The following is a 26,349-nucleotide window of genomic DNA, read 5'->3' on the forward strand; positions in this document are numbered from 1 at the left end:
CCCCAACTGTTTATTAATCTTGTGATACCTATGGACAGGTAACAGTAGAAAACCTCGCCAGGAGGCAAAACCACTCCAATTAGTACACCTTATGTACCATTCCCTGAGCACAAAAAATGGCCAATCTCAATCCCATCCCCAAGTCATTCTCCACTCAAAGAAACACTCATTAATCTGCACAGCAACGATACGTCCTCCTGGGAACAAGTCACCTACGGTACCTGCAGTAGGAAGCAAGGCGCTCGATTCAATGAAGGCTCATCTAGTCATCCCGATATCTGTGACAAACTATAACTTCACCAACCGAAACAACAAAGTTATCTCTCCCTGCGATGCCGCTCTGTATACTTGATCATTCGTCAAGGGTCGAGAACAGGCTTCTAAGAACACTCCTGATAAGGAACTCCGTACTGAGAACCCGCCATATTAATCTACATCTCTTTTTCGCTGCAACCATCTCGCCGCTTAGCACTACACAGAGCAATTGCACTTTAACTATGGGAATTCGTACCCGATAAACAGTGGTTTTTCGCCTTCGATAAGGCATTTATCGTGAGAAACGATACCATGGACGGAACTCGTTTCCCGCCTCGGCCCGCCTGTCCCGAGAAAAAGAAAGAAAATTGTTTGAAACCACGTGACCTCGGAAAAACTTTTTTCCGGTGCCTGTGGCCGGATAAATTTCGGGAAAACTATATTCCTTGACCCCGCGATGCTTCTCAGAAAGCGTTGCTGTATTCTAAAGCATCTCATGTCTGGAAGTAAAGATAATAAGCGATGAATAGGTTCGTTTGATGGTGAGGTCTTAAAATATGTACGATGAACCGGTAGATGTTTTGTTAAGACAGATCGACTATGGAATAGAGAGCATATCAGCGGTCAGTGTTGAATCGCTATTGAAGCGGATCGACGCTTTTCAACAGGATCCAAGTAAGTTGGAATCTGATGGGAGGTTGTCTCGCTACGTCAAAACTGTAGTCAGAGACTTTTTCGTCCTGGATCGGGAGGCTCAATTGCGGAGGTGCAGGATTTTTTACAATTTATGCAAGGTGGTAAAGTGGAAAAAAGTCGTGGTCAATCTACCTACGAATGTTTTTCTGTTGTCGGGATTGCTTGCTGAGCTGAAGAAAAAGGATGGCGGTTGGTTTCGTCCATATTTGTTACTGTCATGGGTATACATCCTTACGCTGTCGCCGTTCAAGTTTAATGAGTTCTATGATGAAATACATGCGGCAATGGATAGTTATCGAGGGCTGCAAATTTTGAAAACTATCATTGCCCATATCCATTCTCAGCTGCTTCTGAAAAACGTTGAACTTCTTGATAAAGAAATCCAAGAACTGGATCCACTCACGCTGAACTACCTGTTGAAAACACTTAAGCCAAACGATCCTGTAATAAACGAGTCCGTTTTAATCCAATTGAATTCTATAGACCTCAAGGACGATGAACTGACGACGCTCAAAGTGCTGCCGAAGCTCTTCAGGATAAACATTGCGCACGAAAACTGGGAAGCGGCAGAAGATATCATTTCCTTCTACTTTTCCCATTTGAATAGCCGTTTTACCGACTATAGATTTGCGCTGGCGCATTCTTTTTTTAAAGTGCTTTCTGCACTAATTGAGGATACTGAAGATACTGATACTGCCTTGGAGCTGATTGAGACCTGTATTAATCAAATCAGAGTTTCCTTCCGAGAAACCGCGGCAGCCCTGGTTGATCACGACTTGCTTCATACAAATTTATTGATTATAGCCGAAATGTCGAGAGTAATATCGGTCTCTTGGCCCCATCTTCTAGAAGTTATAGCGGAGGAGATCATCCCCTTTGCATCTAAGTTTGAGCAAGTCAAGATGAATGAGATCAAGGGATCCCAAGTAAAGGATGCTTCGAACTACATTTGCTGGTCATTGGCGAGGTCAACTAGACTTCCAAGAGTAAAGTTATCCAGAGATGTCATGAGAACCATCTTTTTGAATTTACTAATGTGTTCCGTCTTCGACAGAGACTTGGTGGTTCGTAGATCTGCCAATGCGGCCCTCCAAGAAGTTTTAGGCAGATGTCTCGCTTCATCGAAAATGTTGGATAATGAGACCGTCATTAAGCTGATCGAATTACCCATCCTCAATTTGGTCGAATCGTATACAGAGAATACTAGCAGAATATATCAAATTTTCACAAGGAAGCAGATCTATGAACCGTACGTCCACTTCTTATTAGATTGGCTGATCGAAGCATGCCTTGTTGAAACCAACGATCTCCATATCGTCAAACTAATGGTACAGGCCCTGTCCTTGTTGCTGAAGAATAACCCATCCGCAACCCCAATCATAAAACCTAAGCTGGAAAAATTGATCGCATCTACTCCATCGAATGAGCCTTATATCGCATCCAGAGTCCTTCTGCTGCTGGTCACATTAGAGACAGAAAAGATTCTAACGACACACAACATGAATGTGATTCCCGAGATGAAAAACTATTACCAAAATAGTCTGGAATCTGTTAAGATTGAGCAGAAAATTCATGAGAGTGACCATGAAGAACATTTCAAATTTATGGTGATATTACGATACTGGAATTTCGCTCTCAAGAGGAAGCCTGAGCTAATACTTGATAGGACTGGAATAAGCGTTTGTTTTCACATAGTTAGAATGATTCCAGAAAGGAGCTCTGAATTGAAACTTCTTTTTGGCGACCTCATTGCTTCTCTCTCAAAGAGCTCCAAGAACTTCGCGCAACCGGAGGATGAAGCACTCTTCTGGGCCAGCTTCGAAAAGTTCATTAGATTTAATAATTCAGTCGTTTGCTCAGCAGTGCCGAGGTTACCTCCTCATAGATTTCAGGTTATCTTTAACAATCTATTATCTGTTATGGATTGCCAAAGAAAAGCAGATCTCTTGAGGACTTTAAATGATAATCTACCACAACTGATAGATGTTACGGAGGCCAAGATACTTCAAACTGTTGTACAGCTTTTAAATGATTACACTGTCACCCAGCAAGGCGATGTCGGGAGGCTCGTTCGAATCGGTGCAGCAAAGATCATTGCTCGCCACAGAGATCTTTTCATGAATTCTAAAGCATCCAATGTGGCCAGTGACGCCATTGCAAATCTGCTGAGATTAAGCGGTGAGCAGGTTACAGATCTGAGATTAATTTGTTTCTCGACGCTTTGTAAGGCCTTTGATTATGAGACAAAACTTAGTGACAAAGATCTTAATTACCGATTGCTCGAATTCAATCACAGATTTTTTAGAAGTGAATGCATCGACTTTTGGAAAGGCTTTATGATTACTGGAGGTGCTATACATTTTACAGATTCACAGGTGGTCGATGCGATTGATGCGTTCTTGCATTATTATAACCAGTTGCCCACCAATCAAGAACGGTTAGCCTTATGTAATTCCTTGGTCCGGATCATACCTTCTGCCAAGCAGATTAATGAAGTGCGGAATTCGCCTTCCAGGAAATTATGGGGCATGATGGAACAAGATATCGTGAAATTGACGGTGAATTATCTGAACTTTTGGAAAAGACTTTTCGAATCTGGTTTAGTTTTAGATCGAGAATTCAATTTCTTTGGATTTTATGCTAAAATTCACAATCTGAATCTCATCAATGGTAATAGTCTATTAAAATCACTAACGACACAGCTGCTACCGTATCTCATTTCATCACAAACCGCTGCTACTGGTCAAATTGACAAAATATTTACGAATAACATCATAAGCCGTTTATTGTCGTTGGCTCAAAGGGAGATTCCTTTTAAGAAACGCGAACTTTCTGGGATTCAGAAGGATTCACTGCAAGCACTGGCCCAAATCTATCTCGAGAGCGAGTCTTTCGAGCGCTTAGAAGTATTAATGCAGGCTAGCCTGACAAATGATTCGATTCTTGGCCTCTCAGAGGCACAATTAACTTTATAGATCTAAAATTGCTTTACGTTGATATTTTCCATCAGAGAAGCAAGCATGCGTTTCAACCTACGGCTCGCATGCAAGTCAGCAGCCGGGCAATATTGCTCATCACCGGAGGACATATACTTATCGATATGCTTTTGCTCAAGGGCTATCATCGATCCGACTGTCAAACTAGGCAAGTACTTATCACCAAAAGCCTCTCTGAGGAAAGCTAAATCGATGGTAGTATCGAAAGCATTTGATCTATGCTCCAAAAACCAATTTCGGACTTCGTTTACGATCTGCATAACTTTATCGTCACCTCTTTCTTTAGCAACCTTATGTCTTAATAGCTGCTCAATACTCACTGGCAAAGCCCAAGAGGATTTTCCTTGGTTGTCAGCATAAAATGATGGCCCCATCATTCTGATAAATTGAAAGAGGAAAAAATAAAGCGAATGGTGGTCTGCCCCTGCCAGGCACGCCTGCATCATGTAGTAAAAATCCAATGAAGTGAACTTGAATGGTATTTGCTGATTTTGTTCAAGAAACTTGAACAACGTGTAGGATGAAAAGATAGCAGGATTTCTGACCGAGCAAGCCTTGAATAAACAATGGAAACCAGAATATTTTGAAGTCGAAAGTAGTTTTCCCGAGTCAAGCAACTGCTGGGCATATCCCACCTCATTTATCAAGTGCTCAAGGATAGATAGCACAAAAGGTAACCTTTTGTTAGCGGCCAGATGCATAAGTATTGTGTTCACAGCAAAAGATTTTAACGAAGGGTTGGCATCATCAGGTATCTTATCACGCAAAAATAGTTCCCAGGCCTTGAGGTTCGGTCCAACTGTGGCAAGCTTTTCTTGAAGGAAGTCTAGATCTTGACTTTCTTTGAACAAATCAATGTTCAGATGCCTCAAATGCTTCATAAACTCTTCCCACGTTAATTGAGATTGAAGTGCTTTCCACTGCAACAGAGGGCTGGAAACTGCAAGGGTACCTAGAACTTGATATGCGGCATATTTTTCGCAAAGCTCTGCCAGCATGCCGCGATAGTGTGGATCCATTTGATAACCCCAGTCTTTCGAGAGTTTCGTGATGAGCCACACGCATGTTTGTTCATCACCATAGATGACAAAGCTCTGTATGATGCCAAAAAATAGTGGGAAGAAAGCATCAATTTCGTTCGGGCTCAAAGTGATTTTACCAAGGTTTATTTTATTCAATTGAGAAAGGACCTTCGTAAACTGCGAAGAATGGTAGTAAAAGGCCAGCTCTGTCAGATATTTGAGATTTCCTTGTTCAGTAGGTATAGCGTCCAGAGCTTCGTTGATCAATGCAACGGACTCCGTCCTGGCGATTGGCATCAGGCAGTTCCTAAACAGTTTGGTTCTCACTTTCAAATCGAAGGAAGCCCTATGGTTCATCGATTTCTTGCAACTGTGCAATAAGTTTAAGGTAAATTTTGAGAGGAGTCGTAACTCCTGTGCATCGCAAGTCAGCGAAATCCGGTATAACATACTCGATACTTCGTTGAAAAACTCTACAGGTAGAGCTCCATTGCAATCTATCGGTTTATTAGCAATATCTAGCCATGATATCCTTGATGATTGAATCTTGCTAATGAGGGCAAAATATGAGGCTCTATTATCAGTCGATCTCAATCTTTGCAATGTTTTCAGGACAACAGGAAGGTGAAGTGTCACGGCTTTGCCATTCTTAGAAGGGCCATTTACCACTTTAGCATTCTTCAACCAATTATCTATCAATGTCTGCGATCCTGCACTGCGTAATATAAGCTTCTCTGCTTTGTGTTTCCCAGTTCCATTGCTATCCACAGGCGCCCTGCTCAACAGGATGTCGCTAGTCAATTTACCGATCCCAAAAGAAGAGACTCTCTGGGGAACCTTATTCATGATGAAGGAAGCAGCGTCGCAAAAAATTAGACAAATTGAAACATAATAGCCTAGTCATCTATGTGAAGACTTGATGTATCTGAATGGCAAAGCATTGTCAAATCGTTCCATATGACTTTCGTTTCCTACAGCATATGCACGTCTTTCCTACCATGAATATGTGGCCAGGTCTTCAAAAGGATCAGCTACGGCATCCTGTAACCCACATTCCTCTGTGTCATCAACCGCTAGGATGACCTAGCTAGCATTACCATACCGATTTCTCAGTTTTCAATCCCCCATCGGCAGACCTCGGCGAAAGCCATCGAAACAATTGACGCTTCATTTTTGGACAAGTTGCCAAGAGCATTCTCAAACTATATGCCTGGTCTGTGCTTTTTCTTTCGTGGACCAGTATGATCCATTGCAACGCTTTTTGGTAGCTTGCGCTTCCATTCGATCGTGCAGTCGAGACTGACATCACTCTTTGGAACGCTTTCATCTAGTTCACGCACTTTCTTTGAAGTCTCAATCGAATTAAGGATCTTCTTAGAGTATAATTTTTCGAGTTGTTGAACGTGTTTTGAGATCCAGGGGTGACGAAGGCTTTCGTCACAGTCCAGTCTCTTGTTAGCGTCTACTTCAAGCAGCTTGCGAACGAAATTTTTGGCGCTTTCGGCCACAGCACTCCATTGCTTAGCTGTGAAGTTGAGTCTGCCAATTTTAGCGTTTTGGATGATGCTTCTTTCGGTGCCATCGCCATAGAACGGTGAAATACCCGTCAACATTATATGAGCGATGACACCAAGAGACCAAAGGTCACATTTTTTGTCATATCCCTTCTGCTCTAAAGTTGCAGCACGACTGAAGCACTGATATGCTTCACGATTGGCTTTAAATCCAACTTCAGGTGCACAATATTCAGGCGTTCCGACTACGGTATGCATTCTGGTCTTTGCTGTCGACAAGTCCTTAGCGATTCCGAAATCGGCTAGCACAATTCTCGTGCAGGGTTCTGGTGCACAAAGCAGGATATTGTCCAGTTTCAAATCACGATGGACAATTCCCTTATCGTGCAGATATTTCAAAGCATGCAAAATCTGGTATACGATTATGAGAGATTCGGTTTCTGAGATCGATGCCAGGCAATCCCCTTTGGCCAAATACGAGAACAAGTCTCCTCCTGGTAGCAAATCTTGGAAAATATATAGGTTATCCTTTTGGTCACAATATGTGTGATGCACTTGGATGATGTTAGGCTGCCATTAACAAATATGTTAGTATCTATTCCCACTTCTCTGTCAGTGTTCATGCGCGAAAATGTGTCTGAACATACATGATTCAATTTGAGGAGAATCTTGGCCTCTTTATCCAATTTATTGGGTTTCAGCTTGATGATTTTGACGGCGTAGTTTTCCGGCGAGTGCTGAGGAATCAAACTCGTCCTCTCCTGAACGTTTTTGGAATTCCTATACGCCACCAGAACATGTCCAAAAGTCCCGTTTCCTATAACTCTTGAAGTCACCTCCCAGTCGTTCACTCTTCTCTGAAACCCCATCTGCTCGATAAGCTGCGGATTAGCCGCCTGTCCCAACCCTGAAAACCTGAAAACCTTCCCAACCCGGTCATGGAGAGATATGAGGTCCCCATCCTGTAGTAGATACGCGCTATTCCTCTTTAGCAGGGATCCGTTCATGTAGGTGCCATTCAGCGAGCAATCCTTAACGTAGCACATTGGCGAGCTTTCTTCATCGAAAAGAATCGCCCAAAAAACACAATGAATCGAAGATATTGCAGGATCCTGAAGCACCAAGTCACATTCTTTCTCATTGCGTCCCAGTTTCAGCATTCTGTGTTTGCATATCGCCAGCCGCCGAGGATAGCCGCCGAGGGTCATGCTAGTCATAGTTTCATCCGAGTCATCGTCGCTCCCGCCAATCATCTCCAGATATCCCAGCATAGTCTCGCTCATCCCTTCGATGGCAACAACAACCTCTCGCCGTCTCTTTCAGCTGTTTCCCCTACGAGCATAAAGTTAAGCTGTTAAAGGAACAAAACAATCCCCAGAGTGCGCTTATAACCTCTACTACAACAAAAGAATACAAAGAGAGCTGAGAAACACAGAGCAGGAGCAATTGGATCAACGCTTAATACCTGCGTATTGTAAGTTCACGCTGCTTTCCTCGTTAACGGCTCATCGGCGCTGAAAAGATCTCGAAATCTCCATAATTGACGATAATACCACTCTTATCGTCCAACCGACGGTATTAACGCCATAACTACCGTTGAATGGCTCATACCAGGGTTTACGAGTCCAAACAACCACGCAATATTGGACCTTTTGGCCAAGTTACTGTGCATGGAAAGTATGTCACGTGGACAGGTGTTAGAACTTAAGGCTTGAAGGGGAGCACTGAGATGTAGAGGGCTTGAACGATGGACTGACATAGCCTAGTGATCGGCTGGTGGATTAAGAGGGTTTTGGAAGTCGGGAAAGTCCCTTTCAGTTTGCTGAACAATGTCAGGACCCGCCACTCCGCTTCATGCAAAACCAAACGAACAGATAGACCTGGACAATGTACGGAAGCTTGACAAGCATGACATTGATGATTTAGATCTGAATCCGGAACTGGAAGGCTCAGCCAGTATTAGCAATTTTGAGGATGACTCATTGGGCCATGAAAATAAGGCTAGATCCAAGAGAAGGATGTTTGATCCAGCGGATAATGACACGCAAATGTATGACGAAATTGACGATTTCCAGCCAAGAGTCAGTGTGGATTCCCCGTTTTCCTCTGGAACAGTGCTAAACAAGCTGAGCAAATCCTCTGATGCTCCTGTGAATTCCGGAAGGCGGCTCTCGCTATCTCAACAATCCAAGTTTATATTGTACTGCGACGACAGATTGATGGAGATCCAAAGGAAATATGTCCAGTCTCGTGGTCTTAATACGCAAAGTGGTTATTCCGGCCTGTCACCTCTGCTGCAGGACTTGAAATCGCTGGTTGACTTCATATGGTATTCTATCGAAGGTGTGCCGAACACTGACTATCTCTTGCGTGGGGATTCATCAGTTGCCGAGGAAAGCGAGTCACAAGCGATCGACAATTCCACTTACTTTGGACAAAGTGCGTATCTCATTCGAATTGCAGATGACCTGCTGGACTACGTTGACAAGTTTGACGTCCGGTCTCTACCCACTGAACAACAGACTAGCACGCTCTCCAAGCTATTCAAATTGCTTCTCATACTCGACAGGGTATTCGCCAGACTTCTTACCGGCCGCACACCGGGGGGATCCAAGATGACTGGGACCGACGCGGTACGATTAACTGGCATCGCAGAGAGAACAAGAACCAAGATGCCACGTTTTTTAGAACACAATGATATCCACGGGTATCACTACGAAGTAAGCAAGATTTATGAAGAAACTTTAGAAAGCTGTGGTAACTAGACCATGTGTTAATTGTCAAGGAAAATGCTGTATGTACGCGAATATTTAGTGTGAGTCTTGAGGGAGCATCAAGGTTCATGCATCCAGGGTCGATTGGCTATCCCGCGAAGTTGTCAAGCGGATTCGCTACTTGAGAATGAGCAGGTGTAATTTGGGGCGTCGTGATAGAAGTATAGAACTTCTCGTCGTTTTCTTCCCCAGTGCTGCTTGTCTGATGATTTGACACTGCATGCGAGTATCCATGTGATGGGTTTTGCGAGCTGTTCTGTATTTGATTCTGCGCAGTTAGTACTGAGACACCTTTGTATGAGCTCAACTCTAGAATTACGGTCACATCTTTCGTAATCTTAGCCAAGGTGGCCAGGTTTGGCCTGATCTCATTCAACCCGGGCATATCTGTCATAACAACTTTAGTATTCGCTAAAATGGAAATGATCGATTTTAAGAAAGCATTGATGTTCTCCCAGGTTTTGACCTTTTCACTGGTGGTCAACAACTTTTCAGAAATATCTGCTTCTGAGGTAAGTAGCTGTAGACGCTCATTTAGAATCTTGGATAACTCCATTGCCTGACAACAAGTATCAGTCAAATCGCGAATTTTAGTTAAGAGGACATCAGTTAATTCCTGTTGCCCTGTGGTACTTGCCATAGCAGCTTTTGAGATCTCTGATGTTAATCGTTCATAAACAACGTTGACCATGCCAATTACCGTGTTTAACGTTTGATATAACTGAGGATCAACGCTCGATCCACCAGAGGACGTCAACAAAGGACCAGCATCACCATCAACCCCATCACGGCCACTGGGGACCTGAGGCTCGGTGACCTTTCGAGATCGTGGAGAATTGGTGTGATGCTGTCGAGGTGAGCTGTCCGATTGCCTTGATTCGTTAGAATGATATGGCACATTATGCATAAGCGTATTATTAGATGGAGGAGTGATGACGGCTGCACTCTGAACAGGCTTAGCTTGAATAGGAGAATGACCATTTGGGGGCGGAGAGAGCATTGCATTGCCGCTGTGACCACCTGCATTATGCAGAGAATTTTCCATCGACGGCTGAACAGCATTCAAACCAAGCGCGACCGGCGCCGCCCTTGATTGAAGGGTGTTACTTCTCGTTCGAGGGAGGTATAATGCAGAAGCGCCTGCCGATGTGTTCGATGATGATAGGTTAATAGCCGAGTGTGCTCGTGCTAAATGTCGGTTTCTGGCTTTCCTGGCCTCTCCAGCATCAATGAAGCACCAAGCGTTGTAAATTTCAGTGTATGAGCACACAAGCGTCATGTAAAACATTCTGATGAAGCAAAGATCATCAGCTCCGAAAAAAGCTTTGAAATTCTTCCTTAACTGACCGATTATCAGCTTGAAAATCGCAATAATAGTCATACAGAGCTTGATGAGAGCTCCGTCGTGGGAGTTCTTCTCATTTTCGGCCTGCTCCAGTACCCCGACCAGATTGTCGATGTGTGATCTTACTGAATACAAAAGAGACACAACATTGACAGCGACGGCTTTTTCCTTGCAAAAGGATGCAATTTTTCTTACATTTTGCTGGCACTCCGTAAAGCTGAAGAGCAGCTTACGACAAGCGACCACTAATTCGTCATGAGAAACTTTATGTTGTTCGTTATTTGATGCCTCTTCCGGAAGAATGGACAGCCTTTTAAAGTAATCATTAAATTTGGAGTGATTGTAAAGGTCATTATTCGTAGTCTCAGCAGTTGAGTAACTGCTGTCAGCCTCGGAATTGGGCATTTGAATCGGCACAGGGGATGAAGCTGCCGAGCCAACGGAGTCAACGCTTCCTGGGGAGGGGGTGTTAATGTATCCCATACGCTTTGCGGCTTTACTCATCTTAGAATCGTGGTGGCTCTCAGAGGCCGGCAATGAATGATCTTCCAGATACCTTCGAAGGGCTATAAGCCAATATTCTTCTTTGACCATACTTGATGTCATTGGCGTATACGAACGTACTGCCTCGAGCTCTTCCTGATTGATGGGGTTGCCAAGTATCTCTAGCACTCGCAGATTCTCAAATTTCACAATAGACTTCAAGCCCCAGATCGAGCTTACATTGTTATTTTTCAACGAAAGGACTTTCAACTGCTGCGACCACAACGTCGATATCTCCTGCGGTAGGCATTCGATATTATTGTAGGAAAGATCAAGAATCTCAAGCTTTGGGCATTGCATAAGAACAGGCGGTATCTCCTGCAAAATGTTATTATCCAAATCCAAATATCTCAAACTTTTCAAAGTACAGAAATTAGAAGGCAGGTGCAGTAGTAAATTCTTCCGGAGCGATAGTCGCTCTACATTTCTGAGTAGTTCCACATCTGGCTCTGGTATACTTGTAATATTCAAACCAATCAATTTCACTGTGGACCCACTCGGATCCTGCTGTGACAATCTCTTTGAGATAACATCACGCAACGCACGCTCCTTTGGTGGCTTGCTGCTTGTCGTCGCCACCCCGTCCAGGGGAACTAAAGCCGATTTTGCTGGTACAACACCCTGGTTTTGATTCTCAGCTACAATTGGATTCATCGACGACATCAGCGCACTAGCAGCTGCCCCATTGAGTGACATAGATGCTAAATATCGATTAAAGTTATAGTACTTGTGCTCCAGGTCTTTTATCAATCTGGTTCAAGTCCGGGTAGCGACGCCGCTAAATGTAAAGCTTGGCAATGTTAAGCTTAGTTGAACCGATAAGAGTGTAATAGAACTCAAGGCGTCATCTCGGTAGGAGTTTCATATCATACAGCTAGGTGTATCATGGGTTGGTTTTGGGCAAGTACTGCTGCTAATAGGCCACAAGCGGGAGCCGCTGAGGATCGTGAAAGCCTTTCGACATGTCCTGTACAATACAAAAAGTCATCGGACCGGTCGGAATGTCCAGTAATGCACGGCTCTGAATCCGGCAGGGAGCTCAATCCTTTGAATAACATGCCTGCTTTCATATCAGCCAAGAAGCAGCCCGGACAGAAGTTGAATCTGCCAACGGATCGAACCGTTTCGAGTATACCCAAGGGCGAAGAAGGGGACGCGAACTGGGAATATCCATCCCCTCAGCAAATGTACAATGCTATGGTACGGAAAGGTAAAATTGATCCAAACACTGGAGAAGAGATCCCGGAAGATGCGGTCGAATCGATGGTGTTCGTTCACAACTTTCTGAATGAGGGATGTTGGCAAGAAGTTTTACAGTGGGAACAACCATACACAGAGCAGACACAGGTTCCTCCTAAGCTGCTAAAATTTATGGGTAAGCCTGATGAGCTCTCGCCCCGTGCAAGATTCTACCAAGCGCTTGGCCAGATCTTTCCGAAGCATTTTTCGCGTGAAGCGCCCTTCGATAGGCACGATTGGACAGTGCTGAGAGCTGATCCAATGTCCGCAGATCCAGAATTTCCTGGTTTTAGGAAGGTGCGCTATGTCATTGACTTCTATGGTGGACCAGATGACGAAGACGGGCTACCAACGTTCAACTTGGACGTTCGACCAGCGTTAGACAACTTTTCCAACGCGAGAGATAGGTTTGTTCATTACACAAAGCCTATATTTGAGGAATATTTTGGCAGGAAATAGCCTATACCACCGAAGCAGCCTTCATATTCTTCCCATTATTCTCGCTTGCTTGAAATGTGCTTATTGTTTTCCAATCAGTAGTATTGCATTAATACATTCTCTATGTACATGGTGAGACATTATTATTGTTTGATTGCCTATGAGATTTCTTCGCCTATTTTTACATTTGCCTTGCGTAACGTTTCGACATCCCGTGTATTAGGGCTAAAATTCTTCATCGAACCCATATCTTTCAGGAAAAGATCAACGAACTGCTGTTGCAGAGTATTAAATTTTCCTGAATTCTCTTTGGCAACTAGTGCTAATGAATGCAAAATCCTGGCGACAGTTTGATATGTTAGTTCCAGGTTGACTTTGGAAGCAAACGTATAGTAGGTGGAGACTTTGAGCAGGAAGCTAGGATCGCGTTCGGTTATAGCAAGCTCGCTGAAACCGCAGATCAATGGTTCTAGTACAAACCTGTCTATTTTTTTCGAATGAGGCGTCGAGTCCTCCAGAAAGTTTTTGAAGATTTGCTCAGCCCTCTCGTAACTTCCGCCTGGTTTAGTAAATTCTGCATTAATAAAGGCACCATACTTTCTCGTGTCTAAAGGCTCCTTCACTTGCGGAAATAATTTGTGGACAGGATCTATCGATGGAGCCAAGCGAATGAAATTTTCAATGATAGCATTCACCTTCAAAACGTTCTTCTTGCTTTGAAAGACACTTTTGAGGAAATCGAACGATTCCTTATCAGCTGCGTAGTGATAGTTTGCCCACATCCTAACGGCCAAAGTTTCAATATTTGGTCTCTTCTGCAAGCCTGAATCTTCTCTTTTGGCAAATTGAGCAGTAAAGAAGGAGTTGAATTTCTCATTAGAGACGTTATCCTTTACCATCTTTGAGAGTACGGCATTTATCAAGTCAATGGATGTAATATCAGCAGGTAATTTCCCAGCTATTTCGTCAAACTTGGCCTTGTCGTTATCTTTCAAGATCGCAGTTAGATATGGTTCTAACACAACAGGATCTTTCTTCAGATCTTCTGATATTTCTTCATCCCAAATGTTTTGCAAGGCTCCAAAGTTCTTTGATACACCGAGTGCTTGGACTAAGGAAGCGTATGACGAGGCCGATGGACCGGCCGGCTTGATGAGACTATTCCAGATGGCCAAGATTCGGTCTAATCTGACGTTTCTTGTATTAGCAGGTAAAGTCGCTACGGCAATTAGTAGCATATTCTTCAGCGAAGAAGAGTCCAAAGCCTTATTCTCGTTAAATATCTTGACTGCGCCGGCTGGATTGTTACAGAGCAGAAATTTCTCCATAAACTTGGCAATGATTTCCGGATCCACAGAGCCTCCGCGGTACTGATTGTACAGGTCCTGCAGGTGATGGAATTGTAAAGTGCCGTCCAACTGTCTTAGAAACGATTCTTTGTCAGAGTTCACATACTGATGAAACAAAGATTTGGAATTTTCTGTCAACTGCTCCTTTCTTTCACCTTTGAATAGCGAATTGATCAAAAATTTTATCTTGTTAAAAGGTATTCTTTGGCCTGAACTCTGATCCACTTGCAAAATTTGACATAACATCTGGAAATCAGGCTTGACTTCGGGCAGCATGAGATACGCTATACTTGTCAATGCTACGTTAGTCTGGTGGGAATCGTTGTTACCATTGCGGTTGTTGAACGACCGAGATACAGCATTTGGGTTCTCTGCTATGGTTTCCAGATATTTCACCCACAACGCGATTACGTCCTGCGGCGATCCATGAAGCAACAAGTGTCTCAAAACAACCTCGAAATGAGGAGATCTGGCCACTTTATAGTCACACAGCGTATTGAGGATCTGGTAGGGATCTACATGCGATTCCTTATCTGTCGCAGATTTTTTCAGAAATTGAACCAGCGGAGCGTTCAAACCAAACGACCTCTGCAAGGTGGTTGGATCCGTCATTTCATTTGAAAATTTCTCGAGATGATCCTTCAATGAAGAATACAATTCATTAGTATCGCCCGACGCAAGTTGCTCGCTGAGCTCCTGCCCCAGTTTCGAAACGGGATGCACATAGGTTGATTGATACCGTGGCAGTAGCGGTAATCGCAACCGACAAATACTCCTACGAGAAAGCATCACTGTGTGCAAGTCCCTCTTACTGTCTACCGTTAAGGCCTTCTTGAACAATTTTTCTCTATGCTAATTAATGCAGACACATCTTGCAATGCGAAGAGATCACGTGATACCATTATGACTGCGTCCAAGAACCAGCATCGAGGTGGCCGCTGCATTGGTCGGTCCCACTGAGGGCAATTCGCGATCGAAAGTCAAGCCCAACCTGCTCAGCCTTCTCTAACGGCAGCCCACTTTGACTGGTGGTGCTGACCGTGCGGCGCTACCATAAGGCTTTTCAGCTATCTCTATCGGCTACCACCGGTCAGATCAAGAATCTCGTCCCGAAAGGGCACCGTAATGGCAACGGCTGCACACCCACAAGCTACAAGCCACAATGACCGCGCGGGTTTCACATGCTGCTGCTTTACGTTCCCACATTTTTTCCGAGCCTACTATTCGTATCATATCGCATCGTATTGTATCGCCAATCTGCCCCAGCGCCCCCTTTGATAAACTATCTAGTAGGGCTAAATGCTTGGCCTCAGTAGATGCCCAGAAATCGCAAAATTTGCACTTTTTCCCCAATTCGGAAAAACGTCAAATCTTGTGCTCTTTTTCTTCCAGCATTTTCTCCTCGCATTCGCTTCGCGGATTAGGGCTTGGGAAAGCTGGTTTCAGCATGGCAGGCGTGGGAAATTGGCGTATCTCGGCATACAGATTTTTACCCGTAAGAGTAACTATACGGTGAGATGCGAAAGCATGCTGTTCAAATGAGGATGATTAGGATCTTGCTGTACTAGAGAGCCTCATGCCTCTGTCTGTCGGTTGAAAAAAATTTTTTTTTCTGTAGATCAGGTTGTAATTAATCCAAGGCCCGCTGGGCCCGCATCGGCCCTTTGACGATCCTTTATTTGCTATATATTCCTTGGCTTAGAGATAAAGGATATTGTAGGGTCTTCCTTAAGTCTTGATTTACATTGATTAGTTTGCAAGGTGGGAGCCGGCTAATATGAATCATGTCAAGGATGTAGCTGGAGCGGTTGATCTTGGGTATATGAGCCATGTGAGGAGGAATGTGGCGCATCGCAAGTCGCAGGAGGCGAACTTGGTGGCAAGAGAGGCTGCCTGCCACGAGTTCTGCGTGATGGAATACAGTAATCAGTTGCTGAACCATTTGATTCTACTAGAGAGAGATAACGCGGTACACGTGACCGCGAGGCCAAGCCTCTCGACGTTTCAATCACAACCGCAGATCAACCATAAGATGAGGTTCCTGATCTTTGATTTCCTCATGTGCTGCCACACTAGATTGGGACTCTCTAACTCCACGCTATTCCTGTGTTACAACATCTTGGACAGATATACTTCGAAATATATCGTCAAAAGTTGCAACTATCAACTTTTAGCATTGACTGCTTTATGGATTAGTTCGAAGTTCTGGGACTCAAAAAATAGAATTGCTCCCCTGAAGTTGTTGGTGAAACTGTGCTGCAAGCAATACTCGGCCCAACAGTTTAAGGAGATGGAGCTACATCTTTCAAAGTCCCTGAACTGGACTTTATGTCAATTCGCCACGCATGATTCGTTCATCGATTTGCTCTTGTTTCTCAAAAATGATACAAAGGTCCCCTCAACAGCTTTGCTGGATAACAAGTTGAGCCCGGATCGGGTCAAGTTTGGCGCCACGATGTTGTGCGAATTGGCTTGTTTTGACATACAGCTGTCGTTCAAATGCTCCGCTTCTCAGATCGTTCTGGCAGCGATCACGCTAACTACCTTAGCTTTGAAATTCGAGGAATTCAACCAGTGGGAAGATTTCAACTCGAAGAGTAATGATGCAGGTTTAATCAAGGTTTGCCATTCGCTACTGGCATTGGCTGTACGAGAAGATTCGTTACCATCGAGCTTCAAACTAAAATACATCAATGAGAATAAAACCGCCAGCGATAAGATTTTGAAAGCTCTGCAGAACTACTTCATTCAGCTGCAAGTGGAACAATTCTACCAATCTCAGGAGTTTAAGAACCTTGCTCCAGGGTCATATGAAAAACGTAATGATTATAATGAAAAACGTATCCATGACGACACCGACGGGAGAATCCACGCCACGGGACAATCAACGAATCATTCATTTGCATCAAATCCTTCCATAGCATCGTCCCATTCGGCAGTGACTCCTCCGTCTAGGACTTCATCTTCTGCATCACCCTTTGCATCGCCGTTCATGGCTCATGATTTTATTAGCTCTCCGGACTCCTTACCAACTCCCTTCTACGATAAAACATGTTTCACAAGAACACAAGCATCAAATACAGCACTGCTACCGCTAACCCCAACCACACCTACGCTTTTAAAGAACAAGATGGCTGCTATCAAGAGAAGATCTATGACCTTGCCGATACGCAACCCATCGCACCAGCTGGCACGTTCTAACACCGACGATCCGCAAAGTTTTATGAAAGGTCATAGAAAGAGAGCTTCGTCCAGCATGGATATAGATTTTTTTGAAGATGAAGTCGCCATCAAGCGCTAATCCGCATCCTAACAATATTTATCGATAAATAATTGTTCTTACTAACAGACACTACATCACAAGAAAAGCGCCAACGAATCGAGAGCTTACGGCTGCATAAAAAGCACAAAGGTTTGCAACGCTTCGACTTTTCGTAAAAATACAAGCAAGGGAGCTACTAGCGCACCATGAGATCGTACCTTTGTTTTTGAAACGTCGATTTCCATTCTGGCCCACTCCAGAGCTCACTTTTGCCCAACAGAGGGCTGGTTTCATTCTTGGCAGAATTCTTTTCTATTTTTGACGTTGAGATGGAAACCGAAATGTTGCCTATAGAACGTTCATTCCTAATTAGGAAATTATTGAAGAATTCAATGTGCCTTCGGAAGTGACGAATTTTTTCCCTACCTAACGACGAAAAATTGGCCAAGCCATAATCATCGAAGAGTAACGTTCTTCACAGGCGGAGCGAATCAGATGAAAAGGTCTAAGAATTCTGAGCCTCAAAGTAGGCCCAAAATAGCGGCCGGATTAGACGAGAAGCTCTGCTCCTCCTACGATGGATACAGACCTGCTGAGCCTCGTACTGAGATTGATGTTGTCAAGGTTCCAGAAAATGAAGAGGAGGTGAAACGATTTTTCGAGTTGCATGTGGTCAAACGGAAACCTTGCAAGATTGTTGGAATTCCGGAGGACATTTCAGTGCTGAGAAAATTGAAGCCCTCAAACATCCAGAATGTTCTCCCACGGGAGGAAATTCTGACCATTGAGAAGAAAAATGAAGGTGGCTTCGGTAGTGGGGCTACCCGTCTGAAAATGTCCTTTGGCCAGTTTTTAAGTAAGATATTGAATGCAGGTGAGGAAGATTTGTATCTAACCACGCAATATCTCGAAGATGACCCAAACAATGGCGATTATTCTACCGACGAGGAAGAGAAAGACCAGGTCTTAGATGACGATTTCGATACTGGTTCTATAACATTCGACAATCTGCACGACGATTTCGATGATTTGCAAGAGGAAGAACCTTGCGGCCCCGGTAGTGATCAAAGCGATTCTCTTGAAGAACAAGAACTACGGATTAAAGAACTCTATCAGCCTCCGATGACCAATTTGCTCGATGATCTACCTGAGACACCCAAATTTCTGGATTATCTCATACCGCAGCAAATAAATCTTTGGATCGGTGCTGCTAAAGCGCAGGATGACGAAGCTGAGGATGACAAATGGCTTTCTAACTTCGATCCCGGCGACCCCAACGGCCAATTAGGTCTGGGCAGAAATGTTCCCGGCGGTGGATCATCATCGGGGTTGCATCATGATCACGCAGATAATCTGTACGTTCCTATTGCAGGGCATAAGAGGTTCACCTTGTTTGCGCCTTGCGACGCTGCTAAAATGTACACTGTTGGGACCATACGCCACTTGTTCGCTTCTGGCGTTATTGATTATGTTGCCGACCGTCATGCTCCTCTATGGCGCCAGCTCCGCGACGATGGTGCGATAACAGCTGAAGTCTACAAGACTCTGCTGGATTCAGACACCTTGGATCCTCAAACCAAGAAGCACTACGAAGATTTCTTGAGGCTCGACGTTCAGCAGCAGTTGAAGGCGGCACATCACAAGCAAGACCACCTTGATCCTCCCTCTTTTTCCACCATTCCGCCCTGTGTGGTCCATCTGGAAGATATCAAGAATAAGAGGGTCAGGGATTCCATTGCAGAAAGCAGCAAAAAGAGATGGCCACGATTCTTTAACGCCCATAGAATTACGGTGGACTTGAAGCCAGGCGAGATGCTCTACTTGCCAACCGGCTGGTTCCACGAAGTCACTTCTTATGGCGATGACGGCAAGGAGGACAAGAACGTGCACGTTGCAGCCAACTACTGGTTCATACCACCAACAGGTCGCGACATTAGCAATGTGTACCTGGATAGCTACTGGCCTAACGACTTTGCCATCACGCAGAGAGCGCTCAAGAGGATGCGCAGACATGTGTGACTGTCGGAGTCTGATAATGTGGTGTATGGGTTTCCCACCAAGATCCACCAATTTATCTTCACATCCGCATTTCGGGGTGTCCCAGGGTCTATATAGAGCTTCGCAAGAGTCCAAGCCCAGACATGACATTTGTGAGCGTTGACTGTTGGGCTTTACTATGGACATTTGCCTTTTTTTTTTTTTTGTCTTGAATTTTTTTTTCTTGAAAAGAATCGGCAACCCAAGCGACGCAACTTTGGCCGTTTCTTTTCGTGCTCATCGATTTGGTTGAAATATTTCAAATCTTTTCAATTTTCTTTCACAAGATTCCCATCTTGCCGTATTCTATCTCGCGACTCATTTCTGTTCATCCCGCAGTCATTTCTTAAACTTTCTTCTTATCATGGTTATTTTTGAATCATCTTTTTAAGTCTTGTTTTTTCTTATCAAAATCGTTTTATTGATTTAATTTGTGACATTAGTTTCTAAATCGAAAGGATACTTTTGTTATATATCCAGATTCCATACCGGGGGGTGAGGGAATCGGTCTCATTCAATCCCTTCATTGGAATTATTATAGCCGAGCTGGTGGAGGTTTTAATTAATTTTTCCAACCATTAAGGTTTTTTTTTTCTTAATCCGATCTTTATTTTATTACAATGGCATTAACCAATCCAAGACCTCTTCAGATTCCTGCGTTGCAGAACGAGATATTGCACAATACTGCCTCGCCGGTGTTTCAAGCTAGCTCTTTGGTTTTCAACCCAAAGAACGATGTTAGTGGTTTTCCCAATACTCCGACGTCTGAGGGATCGCCTAGCGATACGGGAAAAGCTAGGAAAGAAGGGTCTGTCACCCCGAAGAAGGATTCACTCACTTTAGAAATATCGAAAATTATTCCAGTCACGGGCGAGAGGCCAATGCCTGAAGAGAGAACCGCGCCGCTCGATGACGACGTTCTCTATGCGGTGTTTGTTATATTATGGGAAAAGGATCCAGAGTTGCAGGGTATGACGGTGAAACAATTATCAGATCACCTATTGGAGAAGCATCCCGAGATGTCGAATCTTTCGACCAAGCTATCGAATTTAATCTCTGCTAAGCTGAATGCCTACGTCAAAAAGCTAGAGAAGGGCGAGAAAACTTTGACTTACGCTCTCTCAAGGGAATGGTCAAATTCCTCTCCCAGGAGAATGGTATACGTCTACAGAGGTATACTTTCGCCAGATTACAAGAAGCATGCACATGCCGCTGCTGTTCACATGAAACAGCAGCAGGGCTCAAAGGACGGGAAAAACGCGTCAGATAACGATCTGAAGAGAAACAGCACAGGGTTCTCGGACGTAGGTCCGGACGGCAACAAGCAGGGCAGCGGGGCCGCAAACTTGGGATTCTCACTGAGCCCTGAATTCAAGATCCCATATGCTACATCACCTGTCTCAGCTATCCTAACACCTAGCTCCACAGGGGATGGTTCCGCTGGCGATCATCTAACAGATAAGAAAAGGTCGCGCATGGATGGCGACGACACAGGTTCGTTCACAGTCAATTCCAAGAAAACGAAGATCGATAGTAATGATCAACATACCGAATCCAGTAAGACGGATCCGAACCCCGTGGGGACATACGTAACGGCTGCTGCTGCTGCCCCCAGGCTTTCGAAATTCTCCTCGAAGAACTTCAAGGGAAACTCACAGAATTCTGCCAGCCTCGTGGCCGCTATCCATAAAGTCTTCCTCACACAGACTCCAATTGATCCAAGACCGGTAGCGGCCGCTTCGCATCCTAAGGAGCAATCATACGACCATCATTTTGGCTCCTGGATTAAGACTGTCAGAGAAGGTTTTTTAAGTCATGATATCGAGTCACCCGAGAATCTGTCCATGGAGGAGCTGGAGTGCATTCTCGACTCGTAACGAAAGGACGGTTTAAGCACATTCCTTCTTGCAGGAATGGAAGGAATCGGTTTTTTCAGGTTTTTTTTTTCTGGTATTTAATATCATCTGGTTTAATGGGTTAAAGAGGGCATCATCGTAGTTCATTCTGCAGTACATAGTAGTGTTTGTAATGATTAGCCTGAGCCAATTGGCTTTCCTGAACACTTCGTTGACTCTTCTTTACTTTAATATATTCTTTTAATATTTACTGTCATCTTGAGCTGCTGAAAAAATGACAGACTATGAAAGCGATAAAAAAACGACGATGGGCGCGGGGACTGAGCACCGCATATAATTAAAGTTATAGACGGTAGAATTAGCCTAACTAGCTTATCTGACTCATATAATAGCTCTCTGCTCAGCTAAGATACGCCACTATGATCAGAAATGTCGGGAAGAAGGCTGCAAGGGTTAATTTAAGACAGGCACTGGGTTCTTTCTCAAAAAACAGAGGTCTTAGTACTTTCTTGCTTAGAAGCCGGGAAGGGCAAGCTCACTGTCGTACAACTTCGTGGTTGATCAAAAGGTTTCAATCCACGGAAGTTTCCTTTGACAAGCTGACTCCGGAGGAGCAAAATATCCTCACGGAGGAAAGAGCAGTGGACAAGGTTGATGTATGCATTGTAGGTGGTGGTCCTGCTGGGCTAGCTACTGCTATCAAATTGAAACAGCTAGACAACAAAGAAGGCGATGGACAACTAAGGGTTGTTGTTCTTGAGAAAGCCGCAGATATCGGGTCCCATATCGTCTCTGGGGTGATTATGGACCCTCGTGCTCTCCGGGAGCTGTTTCCAGAAAGTGAGTACTATGATGACAAGGGAGAAGGCATACCGCTCCCTCCAGAGATTGTAACAAAGGTGATTGACGAGGAATTTAAGTTTCTGATAGGGCAGCAGGGGCTCCCAGTGCCAACTCCGTCTCACATGAAGAACGAGGGCAAGAATTACATCGGTTCACTGAGTGAGATTACAGCCTTTTTGGGAGCTCAGGCTGAAAACTTAGGCGTCGAAGTGTATTCAGGAATTGCAGTTTCCGATGTCCTTTTTAGCGATGATGGCAAGTCCGTCGTGGGGGTTGCAACTAAGGACATGGGTATCTCGAAATCAGGCAGACCAAAGGATAACTTTGAAAGAGGGATGGCGTTCAAGGCGAGACAAGTGGTCTTGGCTGAGGGCTGCCATGGCTCGTTGACTAAACAAATTATCAAGAAATTCAATCTTCGTAAAAATGCTCAAAATCAGTCGTACGGTTTGGGTATCAAAGAGGTCTGGGAAGTGAGTCCTGAGAAGTTCAGAAGGGGCTTTGTCACTCACACAATGGGATATCCTTTATCGAATAGCGTTTATGGTGGTGGTTTCCAGTATCATTTTGGTGAGAACTTGGTGACGGTCGGTTTAGTTGTTGGTTTGGATTATAAGAACCCTTACGTATCTCCTTATCAGGAGTTTCAAAAAATGAAGCTACATCCCTATTATAAGAACGTTTTGGAAGGTGGGAAATGTATTTCGTATGCTGCGCGTGCCTTAAATGAAGGCGGTTTACAGGCTGTTCCTAAGCTCAACTTTCCTGGCGGTGTGCTCGTTGGTGCTTCTGCTGGCTTTATGAACGTTCCAAAAATTAAGGGCTCTCACACTGCTATGAAATCTGGTATGCTAGCGGCGGAGGAGATGTTCAAAGTCATCTCTAAAATGCCTACATTGGAGGAATTAGAGGAGCAGGGAGTTGAGGAACTGACTAAAGAGCCAATAGATCTTGATGCCTATGGTGAAGCTTTCAAAAGTTCTTGGATCTATAAAGAGCTTTATGCTGTAAGAAATGTTAGGCCATCTTTTAACTCCTTCTTAGGCGGATATGGCGGCATGGTGTATTCAGGCTTGGATACATTTATTTTAAAAGGACGCGTTCCATGGACTTTCAAATTTCATGAATCTGATGCCTCAGTCACTGAAACCGCCTCTAAGCATAAACCAATAAGTTACCCCAAACCAGACGGAATTATCTCATTTGATATCATGACTTCAGTTTCCAGAACCGGAACAAACCATGATGAGGATGAGCAATGTCATTTGCGGGTTCCAAACCAGGATTTAGACAAACATGCAGAAGCAGCATTTCCAAAATGGAAGGGCATAGAGAATCGTTTCTGTCCAGCAGGCGTGTACGAATACATCAAAGACGACAGCTCGCCGTTAGGAGTGAAGTTTCGGATTAATTCGCAGAACTGTATTCATTGTAAGACTTGCGACATCAAGGATCCTACTCAAGATATCAATTGGACTGTCCCAGAAGGTGGTGATGGCCCAAAGTATACATTAACCTGAGGGAAGGGTTGTTATTGTAATTACATTATTTATTACTTGTTGCACCGTTATTGTGTCCCCTAGTGGGATGTTAGTATTATGGGCGGGCAAACCCTTGGTCTAGATGATTAGAAATTATATTCTAATGTATGCACAATTTATCACTGGTTTAACTATAAGCCCAGACATTGAGGATACGATCTTCACTCTCCTTGAGCATATCCTTGGCGACGTTCCAATCGTCTTCAGACGCTAGCATCACGAAATCTCCGTCCTCATCCTGATATTTAACCTTACTCACAATACCTGAATGGCTTAGTTTTCGCTGTATGATATGAAGGACATCTTCAACGCTAGAATCAAGTTCTGCGAGAACAGTATAAAAATCGGAGTTGTAGGAAATGCGGATCAGTAGCGAAGATTTTGGTATCGAGTTCTTGTAGTTCTCTGATATGGAGCGGTATTCATTATCGTTAGCGTAGGAGGTATTGCGCTTGGGTAACATTTCAGAAATATGTTTCCCCTGAGAGCTATTCAAAGATGTTATGCTGTTATGCGCATTCCTAAATTGTACCGGGGAAGCAAACGATGACTGATCACCGCTACCAACGCTTCTAAATGATTCACTTCTGGCGTTTCGTACCAAAGATTGCAAACAAGAGCTCCAATTTTCTCGCGTCTCTTCGTTTTTGAATTTAAGTACAAAATTCCCTTGTTCCTTCACGGATTCCCATGTAATTGTCAAAGAATGATTTTCTAGCGGAATGATTTGATTCAGGTTCACTATCATAATGCGTCCTCTTAAATCTAGTTTTGGTTCGCTCACCCCACTTGGAGGTGCATTGAAACCGCCGTGTGAACCTCCCAGACTCAGTGTCAGAGAAGAACCGGAATTAGTTGGTTTTTTCTTTAAAGACAACGAAGCAGATTTTTTTTGAACCACTTCGGAGAAGAGAATTATAATTTTCTCGAAGAGATAGACTTCAAATTCTCGTTCGGGTTCTGATGTGCCATTTGTCGAGATAAAGACTTTGTCAAAGTAAAGCAGCTCACCGAACTTGGCAATGCGATAGCCTTTCCAATTCACAACACGATCATATAGCTTCTTTACCACTTCATGATTCTCAGTTCTTCTTTGGTTTTCATTGATGCTCCTGGCGATACCTTTCGAGATTTCCAGAGCTACCTCAAGCTCCTTGGAACTTCCTGCATCCTGTGAGGCCTGCAGAAGCTCCTTTAACAGAAGGGGATATCTGCAGAGACGTTGCACGGGTTTGTAAAGGAATGATTGCAGTTCCATCTTATTGCGAATTACGAAGTCCGTTCGCAGCATTTTCTCTAGTTGATTGGACAAAAAATCTATTGCTGCATTTTGGCCAATGGACCAAGGTTCGTAGAGCTTAAAGAAATATTTGGAATGCATGAAAAGCGCCCCTATCCGCTGCTTGGGCGCGTCAATGAGGGCATTAATCTCCAAAGATACTAAAAATCTCCTTTGGAAATCTATGGCACCACTTAGATTGGGGAACAGCATGTAAAGTTCCTCCGAGGTGATTAAGTTGCTCTCCAATAACTGCTCTCTGTATTTTTCTAAGATTTCCAGATCATGTACGTATTTCCTTTCTGTGGCAACAAACTCTTTCATAATCTTGGAATATTCCGAATAACATGGCACTTGTTGCAATTCCAATTGGATCTGCTCCTGAGTTTCCTCAGCAGTGGAAAATATGTCGGGCGACGAATTCATCAGAGTGACAATTACGTCCAGAACTTTCATTAGGTCGGTCGTTGAATTCGAAAAAACGTCTGATATCTTGAAAAGCTCTTCGTCATTGAAAGCAAAGTGCTGCTTGCATCCCAGTATAAAATCGTAAATGGATTTCTTGCAAATTTTAATGTCATCAGATGAAACCACTGGTAGTTTAAACTGAGGCTTCAGGGCGTTGAAAATAATGCAAAGCGGAGAACCCTGCTGGAAGAGTTGCGAAAGCTGAGTGACAGGATCGCAGTCCATAGAAATCGGCAGTATCCCCATACTAAAGGTTAGGAGTGTATCTTCCATATGAGGGTTGCTAGTGCTATTGGTTTGCGAGGATGAGTACGTGATGCTGTCGAGCGACATATCCTCCTTGAGGCTAAAATTCGAGATGGAGCTTGTTCTCGCAATATTGTTGGTACCCGGATGACTGTCCCTGCCGCTGAAGGAAGAGGAAATGCTCTGGTGACCGTTAACCTTCTGCTGCTGCTGTTTTTGAGACAGAAACAGCGACTGCCTTTCGCTCAGTACCTCGGCAGAAGCATAGGCCAAATTCAAATACGGATGAAGCTGTGGTAATCGTTCCAATCTTGTTTTCACATTAGTGCAAATATAGTACAGCGAGTCCAGTTCGGTGACAGAAGCATTCATAACATTAAGCATCGAAGTCGAATTGGATTGCGAATTTCGCAACGGCAATGAAGCGGAAGACATCCGAGGTTGAGTTTCGATGTAACCCGACAAGATGAGCACCGTTAGGAATGAAGGACACCTCCGAGAAACCTCTATACCTTGGCATACAAATGTTATTCGTCCAAATTGGCTTATATAAACAAAGCTTAAGAATGCTTGGTTGGCAACACATCTCGAAGACACAACGTCCATAGTGACGTGACAGACGATATTAAAAGTGTCAGTAATTAAA

At 44.0% G+C, this 26,349-nt stretch overlaps 12 protein-coding genes across 12 annotated transcripts; 7 read left to right on the forward strand and 5 right to left on the reverse strand.

Annotated features, from left to right (window-relative positions):
• Window positions 1–812: 812 nt before the first annotated feature.
• CIN1 (Cin1p) lies at window positions 813–3,926 on the forward strand (the record flags this gene model as incomplete). Its single annotated transcript, XM_037284879.1, has 1 exon — window positions 813–3,926. The coding sequence occupies one exon, from the start codon at window positions 813–815 to the stop codon at window positions 3,924–3,926; it is 3,114 nt and encodes a 1,037-aa protein (XP_037140775.1).
• A 2-nt stretch (window positions 3,927–3,928) lies between these two features.
• MNE1 (Mne1p) lies at window positions 3,929–5,815 on the reverse strand (the record flags this gene model as incomplete). The annotated part of the gene is made up of 1 exon (XM_037284880.1): window positions 3,929–5,815. One exon carries the CDS (start codon window positions 5,813–5,815, stop codon window positions 3,929–3,931), a length of 1,887 nt encoding a protein of 628 aa, XP_037140776.1.
• Window positions 5,816–6,905: 1,090 nt separating this feature from the next.
• On the reverse strand, window positions 6,906–7,766 carry MEK1 (serine/threonine protein kinase MEK1; the record flags this gene model as incomplete). Its single annotated transcript, XM_037284881.1, has 1 exon — window positions 6,906–7,766. The coding sequence occupies one exon, from the start codon at window positions 7,764–7,766 to the stop codon at window positions 6,906–6,908; it is 861 nt and encodes a 286-aa protein (XP_037140777.1).
• A 546-nt stretch (window positions 7,767–8,312) lies between these two features.
• Window positions 8,313–9,248, forward strand: TFB6 (TFIIH complex subunit TFB6; the record flags this gene model as incomplete). Its single annotated transcript, XM_037284882.1, has 1 exon — window positions 8,313–9,248. One exon carries the CDS (start codon window positions 8,313–8,315, stop codon window positions 9,246–9,248), a length of 936 nt encoding a protein of 311 aa, XP_037140778.1.
• Window positions 9,249–9,345: 97 nt separating this feature from the next.
• SOG2 (Sog2p) lies at window positions 9,346–11,841 on the reverse strand (the record flags this gene model as incomplete). The annotated part of the gene is made up of 1 exon (XM_037284883.1): window positions 9,346–11,841. The coding sequence occupies one exon, from the start codon at window positions 11,839–11,841 to the stop codon at window positions 9,346–9,348; it is 2,496 nt and encodes an 831-aa protein (XP_037140779.1).
• Window positions 11,842–12,030: 189 nt separating this feature from the next.
• CYC3 (holocytochrome c synthase CYC3) lies at window positions 12,031–12,843 on the forward strand (the record flags this gene model as incomplete). Its single annotated transcript, XM_037284884.1, has 1 exon — window positions 12,031–12,843. The coding sequence occupies one exon, from the start codon at window positions 12,031–12,033 to the stop codon at window positions 12,841–12,843; it is 813 nt and encodes a 270-aa protein (XP_037140780.1).
• Window positions 12,844–12,980: 137 nt separating this feature from the next.
• Window positions 12,981–14,960, reverse strand: MSC6 (Msc6p; the record flags this gene model as incomplete). Its single annotated transcript, XM_037284885.1, has 1 exon — window positions 12,981–14,960. The coding sequence occupies one exon, from the start codon at window positions 14,958–14,960 to the stop codon at window positions 12,981–12,983; it is 1,980 nt and encodes a 659-aa protein (XP_037140781.1).
• A 988-nt stretch (window positions 14,961–15,948) lies between these two features.
• CLN3 (cyclin CLN3) lies at window positions 15,949–17,472 on the forward strand (the record flags this gene model as incomplete). The annotated part of the gene is made up of 1 exon (XM_037284886.1): window positions 15,949–17,472. One exon carries the CDS (start codon window positions 15,949–15,951, stop codon window positions 17,470–17,472), a length of 1,524 nt encoding a protein of 507 aa, XP_037140782.1.
• Window positions 17,473–17,928: 456 nt separating this feature from the next.
• Window positions 17,929–19,452, forward strand: HG536_0F04350 (uncharacterized protein; the record flags this gene model as incomplete). Its single annotated transcript, XM_037284887.1, has 1 exon — window positions 17,929–19,452. The coding sequence occupies one exon, from the start codon at window positions 17,929–17,931 to the stop codon at window positions 19,450–19,452; it is 1,524 nt and encodes a 507-aa protein (XP_037140783.1).
• A 638-nt stretch (window positions 19,453–20,090) lies between these two features.
• GDS1 (Gds1p) lies at window positions 20,091–21,347 on the forward strand (the record flags this gene model as incomplete). The annotated part of the gene is made up of 1 exon (XM_037284888.1): window positions 20,091–21,347. The coding sequence occupies one exon, from the start codon at window positions 20,091–20,093 to the stop codon at window positions 21,345–21,347; it is 1,257 nt and encodes a 418-aa protein (XP_037140784.1).
• A 398-nt stretch (window positions 21,348–21,745) lies between these two features.
• CIR2 (electron-transferring-flavoprotein dehydrogenase) lies at window positions 21,746–23,689 on the forward strand (the record flags this gene model as incomplete). The annotated part of the gene is made up of 1 exon (XM_037284889.1): window positions 21,746–23,689. The coding sequence occupies one exon, from the start codon at window positions 21,746–21,748 to the stop codon at window positions 23,687–23,689; it is 1,944 nt and encodes a 647-aa protein (XP_037140785.1).
• Window positions 23,690–23,837: 148 nt separating this feature from the next.
• On the reverse strand, window positions 23,838–26,309 carry CDC24 (Rho family guanine nucleotide exchange factor CDC24; the record flags this gene model as incomplete). The annotated part of the gene is made up of 1 exon (XM_037284890.1): window positions 23,838–26,309. The coding sequence occupies one exon, from the start codon at window positions 26,307–26,309 to the stop codon at window positions 23,838–23,840; it is 2,472 nt and encodes an 823-aa protein (XP_037140786.1).
• Between the last annotated feature and the right edge of the window lie 40 nt (window positions 26,310–26,349).

This window comes from Torulaspora globosa, chromosome 6, assembly GCF_014133895.1.
Source record: "Torulaspora globosa chromosome 6, complete sequence".
Lineage (NCBI taxonomy): Eukaryota > Fungi > Ascomycota > Saccharomycetes > Saccharomycetales > Saccharomycetaceae > Torulaspora > Torulaspora globosa.